The sequence below is a fragment of the Diprion similis genome, chromosome 3, assembly GCF_021155765.1.
Source record: "Diprion similis isolate iyDipSimi1 chromosome 3, iyDipSimi1.1, whole genome shotgun sequence".
NCBI classification, from domain to species: domain Eukaryota; kingdom Metazoa; phylum Arthropoda; class Insecta; order Hymenoptera; family Diprionidae; genus Diprion; species Diprion similis.
Window position 1 is genome coordinate 8960936 of NC_060107.1, and position 23974 is coordinate 8984909.

The 23974-nt window shown below is 39.6% G+C and overlaps 1 protein-coding gene across 1 annotated transcript in view; it reads left to right on the forward strand.

Annotated features, from left to right (window-relative positions):
• The first annotated feature begins 273 nt into the window (after positions 1-273).
• The window catches only part of LOC124404408 (iroquois-class homeodomain protein IRX-6), a 55660-nt gene continuing 31959 nt past the window's right edge, over positions 274-23974 (forward strand). The window contains exons 1-3 of the mRNA XM_046878504.1: positions 274-520; positions 18076-18522; positions 21387-21496. Of these exons, the coding sequence (XP_046734460.1) occupies positions 482-520; positions 18076-18522; positions 21387-21496 (596 nt within the window). The 5' untranslated portion in view covers positions 274-481. The remainder of the gene's footprint in view (positions 521-18075; positions 18523-21386; positions 21497-23974) is intronic.

A 23974-nucleotide genomic window follows, 5' to 3' on the forward strand; every position in this document is an offset into this window, starting at 1 on the left:
CTTCAAAGTTTGACACGATGACACAGTTTTCCAGAATTTTATTATCACCGATCACGGTTCGGATGTGAAAGTTTATAAGGCGAAACTTGGGCGACGAGTCAGATACACGATGACGTATTAACAGTGTACGTTTTCTCGATCAATTCGAGGTGCATCACACCCTTGTGCGTTTTCCTAATTCGTCAAAAAGTATACATATACATATACATACATACACGTACCTACATACCTATATATATACAAATATATACACACATAATATACAGGAAACAAAGGTGCAACGTTCTTCGAACCGACCCCTCGTACATACACAAGGTGGAGAAAAGGGGTTGGTTGGTTACCGCAGTGTGTGAAGTGTGATTTATCCTACTACCTATATATATAATCAGTGGACTGTGCAATGACGACCGCGAAGTGAAAAAAGAATGACGCTAGCCTAGCGGTGTTTCACTACTTACGGCCCATAGTCGGCCGACACAACATGTCACAGTTCTCCTTCAGAGGATCACCCAATTTGCAGGTGAGTCAGAGTGACTTGGTTATGCACCGCATGCATGCCTACACACGTTGGTGCATTCACCCTGCACCCCCAGCCAATGCGCACGCACGTGACGTTCAGGCCCCCGAATGATAGGAGCGATTTACCCGTTTCGATCGTTTCGCTAGTGAGTAGTAGTCGGGATGATCGTTCATTCGTATCGTGGAGCTCGAAGCTTGCGAAAATTTTTGAGAAATTGGATAAAGTTTAGTCAAGACGAATCGTGATCCAGTCCTGTTTCAAATTCTTAAGGAAATACCGATCATAGAAATCCGCCCTTCTTCTCCAAGACTGCACCACCAGCCGCTATTCAATGCCACGTGATCACACCCACACAAAATATTATGGTGCAGGTGCGAGCGAGATGCAGAATGCACGCTGCAGACTGCGCGAAGCGCGAAACAAACCGGCAATTCGATGAACGACGATCGTTATTCGACCTGTCACTTTCGAGGATTGAGTTCTAGTGAGTTTCGTTTATTCGGCATAATTTTCGAAGAATTTCTAAAAATTTCGTAATCTTTTTTCCAAGAGAAAAAAAAAATTCGCATAAATTTTATTGTCAATAGTTGCAAATAAGAATTAGCAACGATTAGGAAAAATTTATTTTACACCGGAGTTGAGGGTTATTAGGCGGAAGAATCGAAAGCTCGCTTGGTGAAGCTCGTATTGGCAATTTGCTTATTCGGTACACAATTTTAGGTCGATTCTCAGCCAGTCTAAATCCAGCGAACGTGCAAATGAATGTGAAATTACCGGGAGTTACAAGGAAGGTGAAAAAAGCTCTGATAATCGCTTATTGCTAGTTGCTATTGTCTCGAGATTCGCACGAAGTGCGTTAGTTCCCCGCAAACCAACGATCGAGGGAAACACTTTCATCGAATTTGCCCAATGGTAGGCCTAAATTGTCGGAATTCAGTGTCGCACGTGCACGCTTTGCGTCGAAGCGTATCTTAAGTACGCTCATGCGATCTTCCAGTTATTCGCTTGGCGCATGAGGCTGAAGTTAGTGACGTTGGTGTAACGAAACACGAGGAAAAAAATCATCATTTCTTTATCTCAGTTGTTCTAGAACGACTTTCAAGGATTTGGCTTTTCAAAATAAAAGTTTATTTGGTTTGTCACGGTTTACTGAATTTCGGTCAACGACTTTTTATTTTACTAATTCCATCCTCATCTTGGCGCAGCATCTCTGATCCTGCAATTCTGCTTCGACTCTCAAAAACTAGAGACAAATGCTGCGGATAAATACTAGACGACTATCTTGTACTCTACAGTCTCGTACACTTTGCTACAGTTTCGAACAAATAGAACAAATCTCGTGCATACTTGTGTCAGAACTTATTATGCACCTGCCAATCATTCCAATGTGGGAAGCTTAGTAGAGTACAGTATTGAAAATTGTTCCTTGGTATCTGAAAAATATAATAGTTCGTAGACTTTCTCGTCGTATCTATAGAAAGCTTGTTTATGCAATATGCCCAACATATACTTTCCCTGGACGCGACGATATCTAGTCATTAAATGTGTATCATAAATTCACGCTTTTATCATCGAGAGACTCGGTGGTGTCTCGCATTCTGGAGTGTTATAACGAGGAGTAAAAAAAAATTCCAACCTCGTAACGCCGCCGTAGTTCTTCACGACAAAGTCTAGGGATCAGGTCATCGGTTTTCTATTGCAACACTCATAATTGATATGCATCATGCTTGCGGCAGTCGAAAAATCTATTCCCACTTTAGTTCCGACTTATCCGGTTCTCCAAGTGTTTTGTAGAGCCAATTGATAATCACTGTTCCTTCAAATTGTTGTTCGTCTCACCGACTTGATCTTACGGAAAAAATGATCTAGAGACAAGAGAAAAAAGAAAAGGACGATCACGTTTGTTAAAAACTTCTGCGTAATCACCGACTTGGCAAATTGAGTCAATCCTGTATCCTAGAGCATCGGGAGGGATGGAAAGCGGGGGAAGGATTGAGTGAGTTATAGTTATGGGTTATACACGCGTTTCAAATTGGACGCGGAGATTACAGTTTATCTGTCATCAGTCCGGCTCGAGATGATATACAGAGATTGCGCCAACGCATCACACGTGCGTGCGTGATGTCGAGTTCTTGGGAGGATGTAGCAGCGGTGAGTACGGAACCAGAGCCAACGAACAGCTGGATTGTTAATGACGAAAGTTGCATACGAAGCTGAATAATTGAAGTCTGTGCAGTGATGAAAGTTTCAGGGTCAAAATGGCGTGTCTTAATCGCACAATTATGTTGCCATGTAACCTGCACGCACAGAATCACGCAATCGTTGAAAAAAATCGTGTGGAATTTGTATCGAATTCTTTATTTTTATTATAACAAGTTTTATAAATCACGGTGCAAGTGAAGCGGAGGATACTTTACATTCTGTACCATACAGATAAATTAATTCTAAACTTGCGATATATGGTGACCTTTTTCAATGTTTCGTTACGCAAATGTTACGAACTTCAACCTCGGATAAAATTTGTTCAAGTTTATACAGAACACACGAATTACCGAGAAGTTACATTCAAACTTCAGTTTCAGTTGTAAAAAGTCTCTCTTCCAAGCAAGAGGTTGACGATTCTATCAGGTTAAAGTCCACTTTCGAAAATCACCCGTGATTCGATCACTCGGCATGCAGGTTAATTAATTACACAAGCAGTTTAGCCATCGGTTGCTATAATTATTGTAAATACTGTAAAATATAAGTTATAAATTTATTGCATACACTGTCCAATAAAGGGAAGAATTTTGTTTGTAACATCACCAAAGTAGTGTCTATAGTAAATTCATTGTACCGAGTGCGAATGAATTTCGTACACGGATGCGATTCTTGGTTCCAAAATTGATCAATGAAAACAGTACAAAAATGAAATAATTAAATTATTGGTCCACATCGATATTACGTAGTAAATGTTTTTTCATATAAATACTTTATACTTTTCACTTGCAGAAAAGTACACTACTTTAATTTTCAGTATCTTTACAATTTGAAAACAGATTCTTCCACAACCGCTGCTGAACTTAATTCTCATATATTTGTCTGGCTCGAATTTGGAAACACCGACGATGATATATATAAATTGCAACTCTATCGAATTAAGGAGTTATAAAAAGCGTCGCTCGATCGTCGTCCGCTTGGCTTTCTTCACATTGCGTTAAAACATATTGGACAAAATTCGAAATAGTAAGAAACTCGTGTTCGGTGTCTTTTACTTTTTTCGGTTCCGATAACCGCTCACGGAACTCGGTATTTGTACAAAAAGCCGTTTCGAATGGTTGATGAATGTAAACGAGAATCGAAGAAACGTGTCTTACAATAATTGACACTCGTATTGGGAAAGCGCTGTGACTGGTATATTCCATTTCCTCTTTTTTTTACTCAATTTCTTCCATTTTTTCCCCTCGAAATTTTATTTATTTGCCAGAACGACGACGGCTCCGGCCGATCAGAGTCGCTCGATCAACAATTTCCTTGTATATAATTGAAAGTTAACCCGCGTACGACACTCAAGTACGTACGCACCGCGTTCTAACACGCATTTTCCATTACCGCAGACGGGATGGGAGACAATGTTGTGTGCGCTTCGTCCCTACCCTGCACATCCGTGTTACACATGCTTCTGCCGGTTCCTGTAACGCCGGAATCGTGCCCGAGCATGATATTATTATACGTTATTGCAAGTGTTTCGAAATAGCACCAATTCGGGGCGAGTTTGCGTCCCCAAGTTTACACGACGCTCTACGAAACTGCCCCCAGCAGTTTAATCGCTTCGCGTTATAACGGTTTAATTAAAAGGCCAGAATCGAATTTTAATCATGGCTACCGAGATTAACGCGGACCTTGATTTTGTTATCAATTATGTATAATATCTTTTCTTTGAAGATACATTACCTTGTTGTGTGTAATTTTTATCATTAATACTGTCCGTCTAAAAAATCTATTTCAATTAGCGGGGTGCAGTGATGTTGTGTGTGTAACGTTAAGTGTTAAATCCCTGATAAAATTTCGCTCGTTGTAAAACATTTTAAAACAAGCTTTCTCAATATAGAGCAGTTTCGATCTAGATCACAAGAATTAAAGAAAGAAAAAAAAAAAGAAAATAAATAAATGAATAAGATAACACATAGTAGATATCTAGTTTTTTTTATTTTCTTGACATGTATTAGATGTTAACAGGATTTTTTTTATGTCACCAGAAAACTTGTCACTCGCATAAACATCCCAGATTTCTACCACTTTAACATTTATCGCAAAACTGGGACACACGGTAGCGTAACAGACTGCTCGGTAGTTTTTATCGTTTTACATTTCTTTCTTTCTTTTTTCTTTCTTATTAATTGCGACTTGATTGGTTCAGGAGTTTCTTTTAGAGTCAGTGACGAGGTGATATGCATATAATTAAGTTGTTTCCTCTGCAGAAAAATCTTTTGATCATGACGCTTAATGTGAAATAAGGAAATGCTTAGCGCGATTCAGAATAATAATCAGAGAAATTTGTTATAAATCGGAATCCAAAATTATTCAACCCTCCGCCTGTTGTGTGTTCTTTTACTGATGTTGTCGGTTAACATGTACGATTTCGTCCTGGGCTTTTTTTCTCCCGCTAAGGGCTTTGAAAGAGTTTCAAAAAAATTCAGGTGATCAGTTTCAGGGCCTAGTTAATATTCCAATAGTTCGCATCGCGAAATTTTCCATTATTTAATTATTAGAAATTGTTAAACAACGAAAATTTCGATATCGTCCATATTGAACGACGGAGGGTTAAAATCGTGGATTTTGGTTCATGAAAAACTCGCACAAGAATCGAGGTACTAAACCCCGAGTTGTGAATTTGTGTTCTATACACGCCGCGATAAATTCAGTCGCAATTATGAATGGCATATCGCAGTCCGCGGGTTTCGGAATGCGCGAACCTAGTCGTCTAAAGTGGTCGGGTATCATTGTGCGTGTTCCTGCAACAACTTACACGCTCAACTACCTTCAAGCCGCTGATAGTATTTAGCAATTCGCATTTGCGCAGGCTACGCATGTAGTAAGACGTCACACGCACACATGCGCACTATTCGCGCAGCGTTAAGTTATCGCGGAGGGAGTGCGAAGAAATCCGCGAAGGCGGTCGCTGAGTCGGCTGCGCTGAGTCAGATCCGCTGGCGCGAAAATACGTGCGTGCGTGCGTGCATGCGTGCAACGCGCTGCGCTCCATACGTGACCGACCGACGCGACGAGTCTTCTTGATTAAACGTGTTGTCGAATTTGGCGCGAAAATCAGCCCCAGATTACCGATTTGCTGCAGGCTTGTGTAATAGAATTTCGAACATGGCATTCTCGTCGTGTTAAAGTTAGTGACGTTATCGTAACGCGATTCGTGCCAAGGAGAAGCCGAGATTTCAAAATTTTTGAAAGGCTTGAAATTCAATAAACCGTAATAAAACGAAATATAATCATATTTTGCAATTGCAGTGTCCTTAAAAATGGTTGTAAAAATAAGAAAATAGTGATCTTTTTTCAAGGTTTCGTTACGATAATAAAGTCACTAACTTCAACCTCGTATATTTTCAAGCTTGGTATTCATCACAGCTTCGGAATTTGAATTGTATGAAACAGATTTCAATTTCTGAAATTTCGATATCGTGATCCTCCAAAATTTTTACTCCCTCTATATAAGAATTACACACGTCAGAATGAAAAAAAAAATTGCGTTTGTGCCTGGGTTGAGTTTATTACTTTTATATTTCTAATGCCTGAAAACAATGGAAAAATATATGTATACACTCGTCAAAAGTTTGCTTCCGTAGTTTTTATTACTCAATTTGAGACGAGTCTAAACGTGCAAAATAATTTTTGTTTTTAAAAATGAACCGTTACATTAACGTTGCGAACTTCACTCTCTCTCACTTTTTGACAATTTTTAATTTTCTCTGTTTCGTATCGCTAAAGCTTAACAATCACGAACACAAATCCCGGTCTTACAATCAGTCTAGACTATCGTTATCCTTAAGTGGCTGCCCTGGTCGATGTAATAAATTGTTATTTGATGCAAGAATAAAGAAACGGCACGAAAACTACGAAATCGTAATAGTATATTCGTAGTTTTCGCGTCACCTCTTTATTTCTGCACCACATAAAAATGTATTCGAGTCTTTTTTTCAGAATTGTATACAGAACGGGGCTGTTAAGTCCTTTTTGCGTTTAAAATACGTGGACTTTGATATCTGAAGATATGTGTGACAATGTTAAAATCGACTATGACACCCCCTTAATCCTGTACCCGGGAATGCAGCTGCGGGAGGAAAGAGAACTATATAGCCACATGTGCGAAATGTAACAATGTTATAAATGTATCATCGTCTTCTGCACGCGCTGCAGGCGGTCCGGAGCCGCAGTACCGAGAGTTCTTGCCTGTTTGTTGACGGTTGCGCGACTCTGAGCCACACGGAGGACTTCCGGCACTCCAATTTCATCCTGCAAACTCCCCTCAGGCCCCGTTCCTCGCTACTCAGCGACTACTTGCAGGTCGAAAGCCAAGAGCCAAGCGCTGCGCGGTCAGCGCGGTGCATATCAGAGGAGAATCCCAGCCTCGACGTGTGAGTGGTTGAACCTTCTTGAGACGTATGTTGTACACACATGTGCGCGCGTTTTCTTCTTTTTCTAGATGGTTTTTCTCTTCTTTCTTTGTCTTCGTTCTACTATCTTGGACAAGTCCGCCGGCTGGCTCTTGACCGGCAAAAAACTAAGAATCGCTTTTGAGTCAAGGGTCTGGCTATTAGTCCGCGGTAAACTCACAATCAGCTAAAGCCTTCCAATATCTTTGGTTCAATGGTTGGATTGACTCGTTTCAACGAATTGGATTATTCTTTTTTTATTCATATTTCAACTGCTAGCAGCGCACGGTAGAATAGAAGGACCTGAGCCAAGTGTTATAACCTGAATGCAAAATAGGTAGACTAAGTCCGATGGACAAGTTAGACACATTTGAGTACGAGATGTCCTCTTGAATAACCAACCTTCTATGGCCGACGCCAACTGGCGTCAATTCATAATGAGACGCTTAATATGAAAAAATGTAAGAGCCCATTATTCATTAATGAATGTTATTCGTTGTGATATTAACTCTTGTGGGATTTTATTTGGCCCAGACGGGTGAGTAGCGTCCCAAAGATACCACGGGAGAATGTATATTGACTGAGAAATCGATTTTATCTTGAAACAATCTTCCAAATTCGTTTTCACCCTTTCAAATAATCGGCCCAAAATAGCGGACTTCTGAACTGCGAAATCGGAATTCTTAACAGCAGAATTGTGTCCTCCGGCTAAACTCTAAGCTCGGATGAATTCGGCGAATTCTGTGTAAAAATTCGCAAGAGACGCTAAAACGTAACGTGAGAAGGAAAAGAAGCGGGCAGCTACGTGCTACGCATTGATATAAATGCAGGCGTACCAACATGTCGGGTCCGGTAGCCGCGGAGCGTAAACACGGCGTTACCCGTGCGCCAAAAGCTAAAACGTTGCGCAGACTGCGCGCACTCATTGGACATGCGACACATTGAACGATGCAACAATGAAGATAGGCACCGACGCGTTACTCTCGGATTTCAATCCATACCGGATATGACTTTGTACTAACTGCTGATAAAAACCTGCAGTCTCTCCACCTTAGCCTTCTCTCTTATTCTTCGCTGATGAATACTACTCCCGTATAAACTTATACTCGGAAATAGTCGTATCAAATGTTACAGAGCTGCTGCACTTTGCGTCCTACTGTCATTCAAGCTGTTATAATTATCCTCGTTGTACGAGGATCGTTCAACTTTTTATTCTCTGCTAGGCTGCGCTAGAGACTTAATTTTTATTAGAAAATCAACGCAAAGAGAATGAAAATTATTTTATACAATCTGTTATTACTTTGAGAGTCAGTAATTGTGAAATGGTAGTTTTAAGTAGGTACTTTATGTACGTATAATACGTGCATTTGTTACGTATTTTTAATTTACTATAGAAAGAAAGTGTAGTAAACATTTTTCAATTGTATTAACCTCGTCAAACTTGAACTGTAAGTAGACGTATAAAATTTTTACATAAAAATAGAAGGAAGCTGTTAAATTTTATTTATCGTGTTAAAATATTAGCTTAAAGTTCGTGAGGTTAATGTAACGATGCTATTTCAGGAAGACTCGTTAATTCGTTATTTCAAATTATGCGAAATCAACATGCACTCCTATTTCGTATACTAAACATATTCCGTCATTTTGTAGTTTCCAAAACAATTCATTTTTTTTTTTTATTTAATACTTCGTTCAGGCACGATAACGTTATTAACTTCAACTTCGTGATAAAATGGATCTCATAAGTTATTTCGTCAATGATAATGAATAATTATAACCAGAAGTAGTTGAAAACGGGCAGCAATGAGCAGAGAATAAAAAACCCGAAGCCGCGGTGGCACTTACGCGATTAGTTGGTCAAACAAAAACCTTAAAATATCTTCTAAAATTGATGATCCAGCTTAACGTAAGCGGCTCTCCGTATACTTCGAAACTCGTTTTCTATTCAGAAGTTTTTACGGGAAATCCGTGAGTGGCGTCGCTTCCTCTGAGGTCCCAAAAGAGAGAAGGAGAGAGATAGAGAAAGAGAAAAAGTCAGGGAGCCCATGCTCGCCGAAAAGCACAACGAATCGAGGGGGTCCATCAATCTGGTCTCGAGTAAATATTTACTCGGTCGGTACGGTAACCGGGTGGCGCACCCTGGTGTCTTATTGATGGGGGGAGGGGATGAGGCCCACCGCATCGGGGCCTCACTCACACTCTGCGCGCGCTTCGTGCGTGTGCATAATTCCCGAAGAAGGATCGAACGGGTCCCACTTGGTTCTTCCGGGCCCGGGACACGCGTGACAAATGCCTCGAGGGCAAACACTGCTTATTCTTCCGTCTGTGTGCACAGATGACCCTGCGTAAACGGGGCCCAGGGCCCATTTCGCGGGATTATTAATCGTTGTTGATGTTGGCGTAACGCTGCTCATAATGCCCCGTGTGTGACACCCGTTTCGATACAGAATTTAGTTTGCCTACATGTGTATACTCAGGGTGTTTGAGAGAGAACAAAAAAAAAAAAAAAAAAAAAAAAAACGCTGCTTTTTCTCAGGCTTCGGGGTGGAATTATTCAACGTTTTACGGGTTGTTCGTTTACTCGACAACGGAAATACTCAGATAACTATAACTGGAAAATATCAATGATCGACTATCGTGGGATTTTTGAACGTTGATCTTATTCTTGAAACTGTATTGTTTCGTGCGAAATAAAATCTTTATTGAACTATATACATAACTTTCCGGTAGGTTTGATGCAGGAATATGATAACATATTTGGCAAGTAATATTTATTGAACCTGAATATGAATATTGGAAAATATTACATATTAATATTTACAGACAGAAATGTGCGGCAAAAAATGGGAGTAAAATAAACCTTATGCCGTGGAAATAATTTTCTCTGAAGTGGCGAGCGGTTTCGTGCACTTCTCAGCAGCTGTTTTTCTAGAGACACAAGTTTTCAACGATCTGGTTTTCAACAGCTTGCTCTAAATCCTTAAATCGGTGCTGGAGGTTGTTAGATCCATGTGATAGTTTGGGTCAGCTTAGATCAGGTTAGGTCAGACTGCGGTGGGCATTGGCAATGGTGGGTATAAATTTCGGTTGTCTGTTTTAGTCGAGGTTTTAGCTGGTTCATCTACCGGGTGATTCGGATAGACCGGAAACGTTTTTAAGGCTCAATATGATCTAACATTAATTAAACAGCTTTCGCAAAAACTAAATTGAACAAAATTAACAAGTGAGTAAAAAAAATCAGCTGTGCTAAGAGTGATCATTTTTTTTTTTTTCCAAAACTTAATTAAATCATCGTCTGAAAACTACTCCAACATTCCAACTCTCCGTTTATCGTATACATTCAACAAAAAAAATCTTTAATTAATCGTTCAAAGATAACTTTAAATTACTTAGATTGCCAATATGGAATTCTTAGATACGAAAAATGTTTCCGTTGTAGCTAAATCACCCTGTAGATCATTCGTTGAAAGAAACACTCCTCAGAGTGACCAGGACGAGGCGAGGCTCATTTGCTAAAGATCGCCGGTTGATATCGGTCCTCGGAAATAACTGAAATAGGTATGGGCATTGGTAACACGCTAAAGGTGAGCTGCATCGCGCAGTTTTTACATATGTACATAAATATATATATATATACACATATGTCGTTTAATATGTTCGCGTCCGTTACTCGTTTCACATTATTCCAATATAAGTAGCTGCAGGCGATGACAGCAGCTGCACCAGTGACATTTCCAAGTTTATTACACGTACGACGTACATCTACATCTACATCTAGAGAAGAAGGAAAAAGAAGAAATTCGTTGCGTTGCGAGCAAAGTCACGTAAAGGTGCGCGGGGTCTGATCAGTTACAGTTGAGGCGGGAAGGAGCAATTAGTAGCAGCCTGTGCAAGAATGAGATGATTAAAAGAAAAAGAGGAAAAAGAAAAGATGTCGTTGGTGTAAAAAAAACGGCGAAAATAAAAATGGAGTATGAAAAAGCGATCAGCGGGAATGCAGAGGCGGCTAAAGTTAGCGTCGATTATACCTCGTCGCCGCTCTGCAACTCGCGCGCCGTATACACGCTCATTAGAATAATTATTGCTTTTCTTACTTAGCTGGTGGCTAATGCGATTGCAGAGGCGTAACTCGCTGCGCTGCGTGACGTAGTTGCGTTGGGCCTTATCTGCGGCAGCGCTACCTTGCGGCCCGCCGTTCAACCTCCTGGCCCCCTTGCCCTGCACCATGCATCCATGCACGTATAGGGCTCGGGTTAACGCACGACGGTTGTGTGTAATCGTCACACACTTACGGATATCCCGCAGAGAGGAGGGATGTTCCGCGCATACGTGTGAAACGAGCTTATAATCCGACCGACTAACTCGAGTCACCGCGTAGCTGCTGCAGCAGAGAATCACCGGAGATCTCTTGTGCGTCTCTACTATTCACTGTACATGTATATATGCATATGCATATGTGTGTGTATATGTGTATATGTATATATGTACCTGTGACATTATACGGTATGCGCATACATTATAAAAGTCGCGATAAAGTCAGACCCGTTAAGCCCATTAATTTTATTTTCGATTTGATGGACATAACATATGTTGGTAGGTAGGTATAAAGCGACGCCTGATACCTGCTCGCTGTTTTCGCAATGCAGGCTCGAGTGTTAGTGATAATTATGGAGTCGATCGTCATTTTTTAACCGCAATTACATCTGTGTCACTGAAAGCACCGATCAATTTAATGAATTCCAGTACTTATCCGAGTCCGGTATATGTATACATACATCGTTAAGGTTATACTCACTGTCAGGCGATAAAAGGCTGCATCTTCGAAGTGGACGGAAGAAAAAGAGAAACGAAAACGAAGTGATGATGGACGGAACAAGAAAAATGCTTCGGATCATGCCGCAGTAATCGAATGTATCCATCTCTTAGAGTCGAGGGGGAATTGATGTGTAGAAATCTGTGTACCCTATTTATGGACGATTTTTATACCTCCGTATCAATACAAAAATATTTAGATTTATATAAGTTGAGATGTAGATAAATTGTTTTAGGCAAGCCGGATGATTTCAGACGCTAATTGTCTCGGCGTTGATTCTTTTTGCTCGGAGATATTCTGAAGATCTTAGATTCCGAAGAGCCGATTCGATCATTTCAAGTTACAAGTGCAGTGCCCGATGACTGCGCCCATCTATATTCTATAACTTATCGTTAGTCTCATGAATTATTAGCGTCATTTTTTCTGTCCAAACGACCGTCTCCACGCGGCAATGCTAATCATTTCCATTCAATTCAATCAACTTCCTGCGTACAAGTAATTCACTAGCTAATGCAACGTTGTGTCCGTCGATTGTCAACAGGTCTCAACACGATTGGAAATCACTAAATAACTACTTGGTTTCCTGGGGGTGAACGGCCACGCCAAAGTTCAAGCTTTTTTATCATCATGAGCATGTCAGTCAAGTATTCTGAGATTGGAGTAATTAAAGAGCTACGCTATCTAAATTACTGACATATTTATACGGTGGACAAAAGTATTTGGAAATTAGAAGCAAAAAAAAAAAAATAACTAGACTTTTGAAACGGTTTAAGTTACAGTACTCGGGTAGAATTATCACCGCCATTGCATGGCTGTTACAAGGTGATGTCCGAGGCAATCGACGCCAAGCTTCTTTGTCCTGGGTCTCTGAATTTCGAATCGAACACGAGGGGCTCGGTTCGGCCGACAGTTGGTCCTCGAATTTTGCAGTAAGCAAAAACCAGCACCTAGTGACACGCATTAACGCGGCGGAACCATAACGCGAACACACTATGGATGAGGGACGAGAATCTGGCCTCGTGTGTGCACAACCAGCGGACAATATGTCGGGGGAAACACAAACGAGCAAATGTGGATGGATGGGTGGCTGGATGGATGGATGGATGGATGTGGATGGATGGATTGTCTTCCCGGTGTCCCAGGGAAGAGGGCGTTTCACGGGGTTGATCGGGGTTTGTTTAGGCCGTAGGCGAAAGGCACTCAAGCTGCTAATCTATTTATCCCTAGTGTTTGATATGGAATTAATGAGCCCAGGTATTATATTTGCCCGGGTTTAAGGTTATGTTGGGTTAGGTTTGCCGACGCTCATTCACCCCATTGGGGAGGGAGGGGGTCCGACTTTGGTTCCTCCTGACAGTTGCCAGGGCCTGTCACCTCGGCGCTCTGAAACCACTGTGAGCCTGCAACGTGCAGCTTTTACAAAAGCAGCTGCGTTTCGTTCGCGCGTCCTGCACACTGCAGCCTTCTTCCAAACTGCACTCCTATGAAGCCCATTATCCGTCCGCTCACTCTTCGCGTTTTACTGCATCTACCTATAACGCGAGACGAAAGATGCTCCCGCGGGATTTCGGGACCAACGCGTAACTCGTAGGGCAAATGGCATATTTCCATCTCACGTCCAACTTCTTTCTGGAACTGTAGAATTGTGGAGTAATAGGTAGGTATACTGAACCAGTAGCGGTCCAGCTGTTTCACAAATCTTGCAGCAACTTCTAGAAATTCATTTGCATTCATGATCGAAACTTGCGGTTCCTTTTGTTTCTTCTCGAACATTTTTGTCTAACGAATTTTTAATACTTTCGAACGTTTCTTCTATTATTCATTACCTGTGTTTGGGATTTTCGGAATTCTGATTAGCTTATAAAAGAATAAGCAAAATTGTTTTGAAAATATTTGATCCATGATGAAAAAACATGTTCGGTACCGATAAGTTTTCCAACTGAGTTCATTGCAGTGCCTCATATTAGTTTGGTTTAAAAAAGCGTCAAGATTTTCCTTGGGAATCGAACATTTTAATATTCCATCCTTCGTCTTGTTCTGCGAAAGGAAATAATTACTTCCATACATGCATATTCTGAAGAAACAAGTTCTCAGTCTGTGCATAAAAAAAAAAAAAAAAAAAAAAACAAGTTGCAAAAGCTTTTAGATACTTTTAACTAAAAAACTTATCATCAACAAATGTCATATGTAAACTTTAAATGCGGAACGCTAATTTGGTATCGAGAGAATGCAGTAAGTCAAGTGTACATAAATAATATGTTGTCGATTACGACTGGATGCCAGGCTTCTTCCTGTCTCCGAATCGTGACTGGCCGAGCAGTGGAATGAATTAGTATTTCAGCGGTATAACAAGCCGGCACTTCTTGAGCCACGTCAGTTGTGTGGATATGCGGACACGTATTTATAATATGATACCTGTTCTCGACACTGCATTAGGCCACTTTCGACAAGATACTAAATTATAGCCAATTATACACCGGTCCGAATGCATCCCTGGCTGTTAATTATCACTCTCTGTCATTTGATCTCAGATCCGGATGTAATAGTTCGATTTTAACTTCGCCATTCCTAAGCAATTCTGTCACGGATTATCTGCCATGAGTGCGGATTCGCAGTCGGCAGTCAATGAACGGTTCTTCGCCGGTCTCGGTGATCATCCGGTCTACATAGTTTATCCAAATCACTTCCGATCGCTCGTCGGTTACTTCTCATTTCCCATAATCGTTAATTCGATCCTTTCCGTTAATGTTTCCTGGCAGCTGGAGATACTTTCGTACTAAATTTGCGGCTGAAAGTTGTTTTTGCTGAATCAAAGAGATAAAAATTTCACCGTTATTATACTGCAAAGAAACTGCGAAGAAGAAGGATTTATTTCTCGTATGTCTTTTGATCTTGCATTTATAACGTTTGGTAGCTTTTACAAGATATACCGGGACCATCTCTAGAAACTAAACAGGAACTGCGCATGCGCGAATTTAAATCCGCCGTCCGTGCAGTCTGGCCACCCCGAGACCCTGCTGTCAAACTCTGTTTCTGTCGGCGATGTAGTTCACATGCATTTTTGAGGTTAGAATCTCAAGTCATTCAGATAGTCACTCGGAAAGGCTTGGGAAGCATTTGTTATTGAAAATTGATTGTTCAAAGAACGGTCGGAATTTAATGCTGATGCTCTTTGAAAATTCGTCCTATTCGATTGAAACAAGAAATCTGTTCAAATGTTGGGTGCTTGGAAGAAACGAAGCAGGTAGGTGGGGACAATTTATTCAATCATTTTCATTACTTCATACATTAAGAATAACAATGAAATTTTTTTCTTTCAACAGAAAATACAGCCAAAATAATAGCATCTCTGCTGTTAGCTGATGTCTTCTCTTCCCATTCAATTCATGACACATGCAGAGATCATCGGCCACTTTTGTTGGTTGAAAAAGGAAGTTGTAGATCTTACGGTTTCTTTCAATTTCAAATCTAATCTAAAGAAATCTAATCCCAAGAGTAAAACTCAGAAACATTCTGTGACACAAGTTAAAAATCAACATTTTCAAAATGTGCCTCAGTAATTAACTTTAAGGATAATCATGTTTTAGAGTAATGTTCAGAACATTCATATGAAAATATTGACTTATCGGGTTCAACATTGTACCCCTTGTTCCTTTGAAACAAATGAATATCTAATTTTCACTGAAGTTCATGAAAATATCTACTCAAACCTAAATCCAATACAATATCTTGTTCATAGTGCTCCGAACATCATCCAGTAACATGAATGTCCGGAAGGAATCCCTCTGTCGCAGAAACCGTTATAAGGTTCTTTGTTTTTAACTTGTGCCACTAGATAACTTTTGCATTGCAGATTCCATTTCCAATCTTAGGATGAGATTTTTTGTTTCGAACAGTGTTAACATGGGATGCAGAATTAATTGTAATAAATGGAGATTCACAAACTCTCAGTTTCAATGAAGGACCATTGTAAGAGTATAAAATTGAATCTGGTTTCAAGCTTTCAATAAGTTACCGGATGACTCCCTGATAAAGATTCATCATAAAAAAGTTAGCCAGCAAGTAAGTCCTATTGTAGACAAAGTGATCATTTGTAACGTGTACTAGTAAGTGAATGCATTCCTTAGACCTTGCTGGGGTTGAACGAGGCTCAAGCACGGATGATAGCTGCAACTAGCTAGTCAGATGATACTGTCGATTAATATTGACTTTAAAGACATTTTCAACTGAAGTTATCCAACATTTTTAGATTGAGATTGGTTCAGTTTACCCATCAAAATTCATCCTTGGAATCTGATTTAACACTTGAAACACTATTCATCTGAATTGAATACCAAGAGAGTGAAAAATAAAATATCAAAACTGCCGATAATAAAATTTGAAAAATAATGTGGACCAATAATACTGCTTGGATTACAATGGTGCACGGAATGATTGCTCTGTAAAATTAGTTAGCAGCAATTGTTGAATAACAAACTTATTACTATTGGCTCGATAGATCTAAAATAATGGAATATTCAAACACCATGATCTGTAGCGTGTCGTGCTCTTCAATTTTGCCACGACTGATGTTCAGAAGGTGGCGATGACCAGAAGAAATTCCTTCGGATACCTGTTGTCTAATGGAACAACGGAACAACCAGGTTCGATGGTTGGAACGGTGGCACCAATCGAGAAACTAGGGTCCTAGCCACCAAAACGTTTTGACCATCAGGTAAGGTATGATTTTCATCCTATTATCCAAACTTGAAACTTTAAGTCTGTCAGAACAAACGAATTTTATCATTGAATACATGTGAAAATATTGTAATATGCAAATATCATAGCATCAGAAATTTACTTACACGCTTCAACGCCTGACAACTTTAGTCTCGCTTCGATGATGGTTGTTTCCCACCTGAAAATATTAAAAGATATTATCATCAGACAAGAGCTTCTAATTGTTTTGGATACCACTAATTTTCAATAAATTGCGACAGAAAAACGAATTGCTACTTTTTGTACTCCTAAGCTTTGTGTTTCAAGATACACTATTTCTTTTATTCCTTGTTACTGATTTTATTTTAATATTTCATGTTCATCGGCACTGATTACTGGCTTCCGGAGCACTGCACTGTAACAAATCTACTCTGGAGCAACCTTCTACTGGGTTTCAACAATCCATTTATTTTTAATTTTATGTAAATAAAGAATCTGTTTGAAATAAACAATATTTTTACTTACCTGCCTCAGTTTGTCTAGACTCCCACTCGTTGATGACGTTCCACATTTAATTTCAGTTTTCTTCTTTCAATAAATAACTGATCCAATTTCTGTAGCTTTTGATATTTGTTTCTCCATTGACGCCTTTATTGTGTCGATTAAATATCTGCTAATATCAACTACGGTATTGCTGAATGACACTTTTCTTAGAAAATTCACGATAAGTAGGAATAAATATCAACATAACCTCAATACGCTACTTTACGCGCGAGATATTCAGAGCCTTGTCACATTTCGTGTACGTTGGTCGCCTTGGTTAGCTGACGAAAATTACTCCGCGGGGCAATTTCGCTGACCAATGAAATTGAATCATCTGGCGCATGCGCAGTTCCTGTTTAGTTTCTAGAGATGGTCCCGGTATATAGAATATATATATGCACGAGATAAGGATTTATGAAACCATGCGGAATGCTCGATTGAACTTCTTTACTAAATTTCAGAGTAATTGATTTTGTCACGAAACCCAGAATTCTGAAATACTTGAAAGAGTCGTGAGGTTGAAATTATTAACATTTATAACACAACGAAATATTAAAGTATAGAATTACTTGAAAGAACAGTTATGTGTGCAAATTATAACTTTATTTTTCTCTTCACTTATATTATACAGTTTACTGAAACAATTCAAACAACAACGAACAGATTCGCTGAATAACAACTCTATCCTGACATTACGCAACGTTGCGGATACACTGTAACATTAAAAAATTGAACTTGGTATTTACTTTTATCACATCTTATTCACAAATTTCAGTTTTAAAAGTTTTAAAAGTATCAGCGCTTTAACTTTGTCGATTAATTGTGCGTTGACGGTAGTTTGTATTTTTGCATTTCAGTGCCCTGTGACAGCCACACCCTCGCTATCCTCGACTTCTCCGTCGCCGGCATCCGCGCCGGTCCTGAGCGGCGGCAGCGTCTCTTCGTTGGGGAGCGCAGTAGGTAATTCCTCGTTGCAAGGCAGGATGGCGGTGACGAGTGCGGTGGTCAGGCCACCTGGGAGTCCGACCGCCTCCGTCAGTCCATCTCACGCGCCTCCTTCCGCCGGCGGAAGATGCTGCGATACCGGAAGGCCCATCTTCACCGACCCCCTGACCGGGCAGACCGTCTGTTCCTGCCAGTACGACCTCCTTGGCGGCTACCAACGACTCGGGGCCCTTCCAACCGCCGCCCTTTCCATGTACAGCGCGCCCTACGCCGCAGCCGCCGCCGCAGCCGCCTCCGAAGGGATGGCGGCATACTTCCCTGGACTCGGTGCTGACCAGGCGCCGTTCTACACCCCCACGGTGAGTAGCCTTCTCTTTCGTTCACCGATCTATGAGCGATCAACGCGAATTTTGAGTCTGGGTAGCAGATGTTGAATTTTCATTTCTGCCACGTAACTTAGACAAGAAAATATAGTTTTATCTGACAAAGTTTATTTTTGTATAGAAACTAGAACGATTGACTATTTTCCGAAACATTTATTGTACGTAACAATTAAATAAACTTCAGTTTTGCATTTAAATAAGGTTTATTCAAATGTTATAATCAATCATAGGTCAACAAAGGGAAATGATTTTTTTTTTTTTTTTAGTCTATATTTAGAAATATAAAGTTTCATTTTATACGTCAAATAATAACCCAAATCTTCATTTACTAGGTATAGAGAGTTTGATTTTGTATTTTTTACGTTGATAAATATAAGTCTTGAGGTTTTTGTTTAAAGCTATTGACTAAAAAGTTATTTATCAATCAGCCAGAATTGCCAGAATTGGCAGTAATTATGCGGTAATACCTGCAAATGAATTTCTCGAAATTTAATTACTGAGTTGTACATTCTAGTAAAATTTTTTTCATCGATTCGATTCAAAAATATTGTAATAAAAAAACATGACACCTGACGTGATTTATTGTTAGATTAACTTATCATTAAATTCATCAAAACTGTTTCCTATTCGATTGAAAAGTTTGAGAGTCTATACATTCATTCACTCTTCCACGTTTATTTTCGAGGATAATAAATTATTCACCAGACATAGGAAAAAAATTATCGATGCGAGGCAGGGTTTCAACTGTTCATAAAACTCGTTTTATCCCGTCGGTCATCAGCAATAATACCTATATATACAGAATTGAACAAATTACTGTTTTCCAGCAAAATAGTTCCAATTCAATCGTTGGCTCGATTTCAATTCTTCGAGAATTGGTTCGGCTGCAGTTTGCTGTGCCAGAAAATTGGCTGTTCAGAAGCGTTCATGTGAGCGAAGGAAATTTTGTATAAAATTACCTGATAGTAGAAACATTTTAATATCGTCAAGTGAATAATTTCATACAGCGGTAGTAAGACAAGATCGATTTAACTTGGACATTTTGTTTTTTTTACCTCTGACGAAATGACTTACATTCAACTAATTAAATAGAATTTCAGAAATCTAGAATGAAATGAATCACCATAAAAAAAACGATATTTTTTTCACTCATTGTTTGAGAAAAATTCTATTGTAATTGATATGAAACTTTGCAATTTTTGCCGAGTCATTCGGTTACTTTGACGTTTTATTGGCATTATTTTTATTTGCAAGTCATTTTTAGCGATCAGGATTAATTTTTGCGTATCAACAAGAAATCACGAATTAAATATATTTGGGCACCCAATATTTTGCCATATGTTAAGACGCGTTGTGTGGTCCGATAACCTCGGCTGTATAATGCAGGCCTACAGAAACGGCCCCATCTTTCTTAGTTCTAATCGTAATTCGCGTACTCGTTCGTCGCAGATCTTCACGGTGGTTGTTAATTTATTACCATCATCACATAATACGTATAAACTGTCGGTGAATAGATATTGTCGAGGAGAATCAGTGTAACCGATGATACTCATAAACCGGAGATTATTTTCATACTCAATATCCTATTATTACACTATACTGTCTTGTTTTATATGCAAAATTTATCGGTTGCAACTGAATCACAAGTTATATATATCGGTCGCTTGTAACATTTGGACCTTGGCTTGATACGGCAATTAAAGCAATTAACAACGAAACGTTTGTTATTAGATTATTGAAATGAATATGCTGGAGATGGGAAATGAATAGTAAAAATAATGCACATCGTCGCGTTAACATCTGAAAAAGATAAAGTAATCGTAGCTTCGGTGTTTTTTCCTCAGATAATCTTATATTATATTATATTGCATAAAATATTCTCGTCTCTCACTCAAATCAATCTACACTTGTTATAAGACTATCAATTCTCTCAGTACACGTAATAACGTCAACCGATCGGCTCATTCCAAACAATTTTGCTCATTTAATTTATTTTATAACTCGAATTAGTATGTAAAAAATGACACAAAAATATTATCATCCGTTCACGTAACTCTGCAATAACTGGAAACCGATATCGAATAAGTGAACGAAAATCTCAGGCTTAAATATAATTTCACATCGAACTCGATTCGATCACATTTCAAACCAAACTTCAAACTTGACTTTGAATTCTCAACTTGAATCGAACTGACTGATTGATCTTGAACTTGAACTTAAACTTGATCTAACTTGAAAAATGAATTCCGTCTTGACACAAAAACGCATCGTCAAAAAATATGTAAATATTTGAATAAGTCGAGATTTTTTTGAGTTCATTTTTTCTTGCTTATACGTAACAGTTGGTTAAAGGTGGGCCTTTAAGATATTAGACTGCTACGTAGGTATTATAAATTGACGAAGGCGCAAGGCGATAGAATTGATAGCATTGGGTGGGCGCGTGCTGATAGAAACATGACATAAATACTTTCTCCGAGATAATTTTTCCCGCATTATGTGTCGAACGCCCCGTAGAATCGTGTAGTTTAACTAAGATATTCCGCCGGGCGCGACGAAGGCGACGGCTGCCTATAAATCCACGCACGATGGGTTCAAGGGTTAAACAAGCAAACATGCACCGCACACGGTGCTCATACAACAGTAATTACCATTTCTGTACACGCGTCCACACGCGTAAAACAAACCGCAGGGTTTTCCGCAGACGTGGAATCGAGGCCCCGTTTTATGTCCTTTTATGTCCTTTTATTTCCTTTTATTGCTCAGCGTTTCGACGACCGTCCGATTTTTTAGTCAAATTTCCTCACCGATTTTCCCAACGTTTCTATGCTTCCTGCTTTCAGGCCGCTGGTCTTGAGTTGAAAGAAAACCTCGGAGCTGGAGCGGCTGCAGCATGGACCTATCCTTCGGTCTATCATCCCTACGACGCGGCCTTCGGTTACCCATTCAACGGGTGAGTTTTTCGCTGTTTTCATGATCTTCTCGTCGCCTATTATCCCCCGGTATCTCTACCCTCGCCAAAATAAAACGGCTGTAATGATCTCGATTTTTGTCCGACTCAAATTCAAACTTTGTGTTCAACCTGCTAATCAGGCGGAAAGAGGTTTAAACCCGACATTTCGAAGTTGCTTTGCTACGTGAGAGGAACTAAAAGTTTTCTACCTGTACTCTACTGTGTAGCAGAAACAATTTTTCAATCCCTATTTTCCTTTTGACGTAACGAATAATTTTTCACATGCTTTCCGTACCGCAGTGTCTATACATGTCATTGAGAAATGAGATAAGTTCTCAAGAACAATTCCCAACTTCTATACTGAACGCTGTGAAGAACGAACGTGAATTTATTAACACGAGGCTTGAAGAGGAATATACAGATGGCCACTCGTTACTTACTGTAATTTATTGGCAAGTAAAATTCTAGGCCAGACTTTCAACCTCGATATTTTTTGATAAATGAATGCATATATGTTAGGGTAGTCCTTATTCAGGGTGTCGATGAGTTTTTTCCGGGCTTCCCCCCAAATTAGCATCAAATAATTCGGAAAACAATTGTATAATTTTTTAAGATTTCCATCTCAAATTCACACAAGATAATGTGAATTTTTTCTCACGTCAGAAATTAACACTAATGTTCACTAAACAGGTTTTTTTTAACAACATTACTATATACTGAGTAAATTACAATTGTTAGAAACAGATTGATGGAAAAAATCGTGAACATTGAATATATCGCATATCATTTTAAAAATTCAAGATGGTAAATCCAATATGACAGACGAAAATTTCAAATTCGATCGAATCTGGAGAAGAAACTCTTTCCAAAATTCAGTAGGTACGCTGAATCCAATCGAGTATTTTTACCAGATATCATGAAATTTTTAATCGAAGGAAGAGGTTAGATTTGAGATAAAAATGTGAAAAAATCTTTTTTTTGAATTACTTGAAGTTGATTTGTGAGACATCCCGAAAAAAAATGATCAACACCTTAAAAAAGAACATATATCTTAGCCCAAGAAGAAAACAAAAACAATCGAACAAGGAGTTACACTCAACGACGAGCATTGACACGTTAATAATTCGTCACGGAGTGTCCGAGCATCGAGTTTCGCAAATCGACAATAGCCTGATCCACTTTATGTAACGTCCTGCAGACATCGCAGCTCCCCAAGTAACCCTTTCGATTGTACAATACGACTTTGGTCTCCAACGGTGCAAAGTAGAAGTGCGATTCGGGAGGCACCTGAAAGGGTGAAACAGGATTACCGCTTCCTGCAGTGCATGTGTAAATTCATGCAGTGAGCACGTCTCGGGTTGACGGATCGATTGATCGCCGTTGGAAGCGGCGAGACTAGGATAGTTAAATAGAGCAGATCGGTTCTACGTCGGGAGAATTACCTTCTGGAGTTCGGATTTGGTTTCGGGTTGGGACGCGGTAATGCCCTGATGGGGCCGGCTCGAGGAGAAAGGAAACCATAAAAACTCGACCCGGAGATCGTCCCGATACTCGGGGAGTCGGATACTCTCTCCTCTCCTCCACCGTCCCCCATTATCCTCTCCTTTCTCGCTTCACCTCAAAGTCCGAGGGTCCGCTTGTCCGTCGCTGCTGACTGCTTGGCTATCTCCATCTCTGAACTAGCCCGCTTCCTCGATATCGCCCTGAAAAAACCTGCCTGTTTCTAGAGTTTGCCTATTAAATTTGTCGCCCCGGTCGCCGAGTGACCGCCTCGAGGCGGAAAGCACGATTTCATCGCGGGAAAAACCAGGTGTTTAAGGCCATCGCGGCTACCATTTTATATGAGTTTGGAGAAGGCAACTAGCGATGTGGGGCGAATATTTTGCTGTATTACATGTTAATGTGAAATGAGAAAAATATTTTTGCTTTGACAAATGATTTTTTTCTTTCAAGTGCATGATCAATTTTGCTGGATACAGAATAGCTTTGGTTGTTGCAGGCGTGTTTGAAAGATAATTTTTCGTCGGGAAAACGATATTGGAAGAATAATCGTACGTATGCTTTTACCCGCTGATTCATATTTATATTTAGGTTTTTGGACTAATTGTACACTTCATTAGCTACACTCAATTTAAATACGAAGGCTTCGTTGCGATTAACGTAAAACTTGAGTCGTTTAAAAGATAATTTTAATTTCATTGATTCGAAATATTCATCCTTCGTATCTTCATTACTTCGGATTCAAAACAACATTCTGATATCGACTTTTGATTCCATGAACATTATTCGATCATTTGCATATATATATATATATATATATATTTCGTGGAAGATGACTTTGGCAGATGCTAAGATTGAACTTTTGGACCTAATTTCCTCTCAAGAATCACGAAATTTATTTTGCAAATTGTAAATGGAAACAATTAAATATCTGCGATAATATGCAAAACTGATGACCAAATTAAGAATCACTTGAGA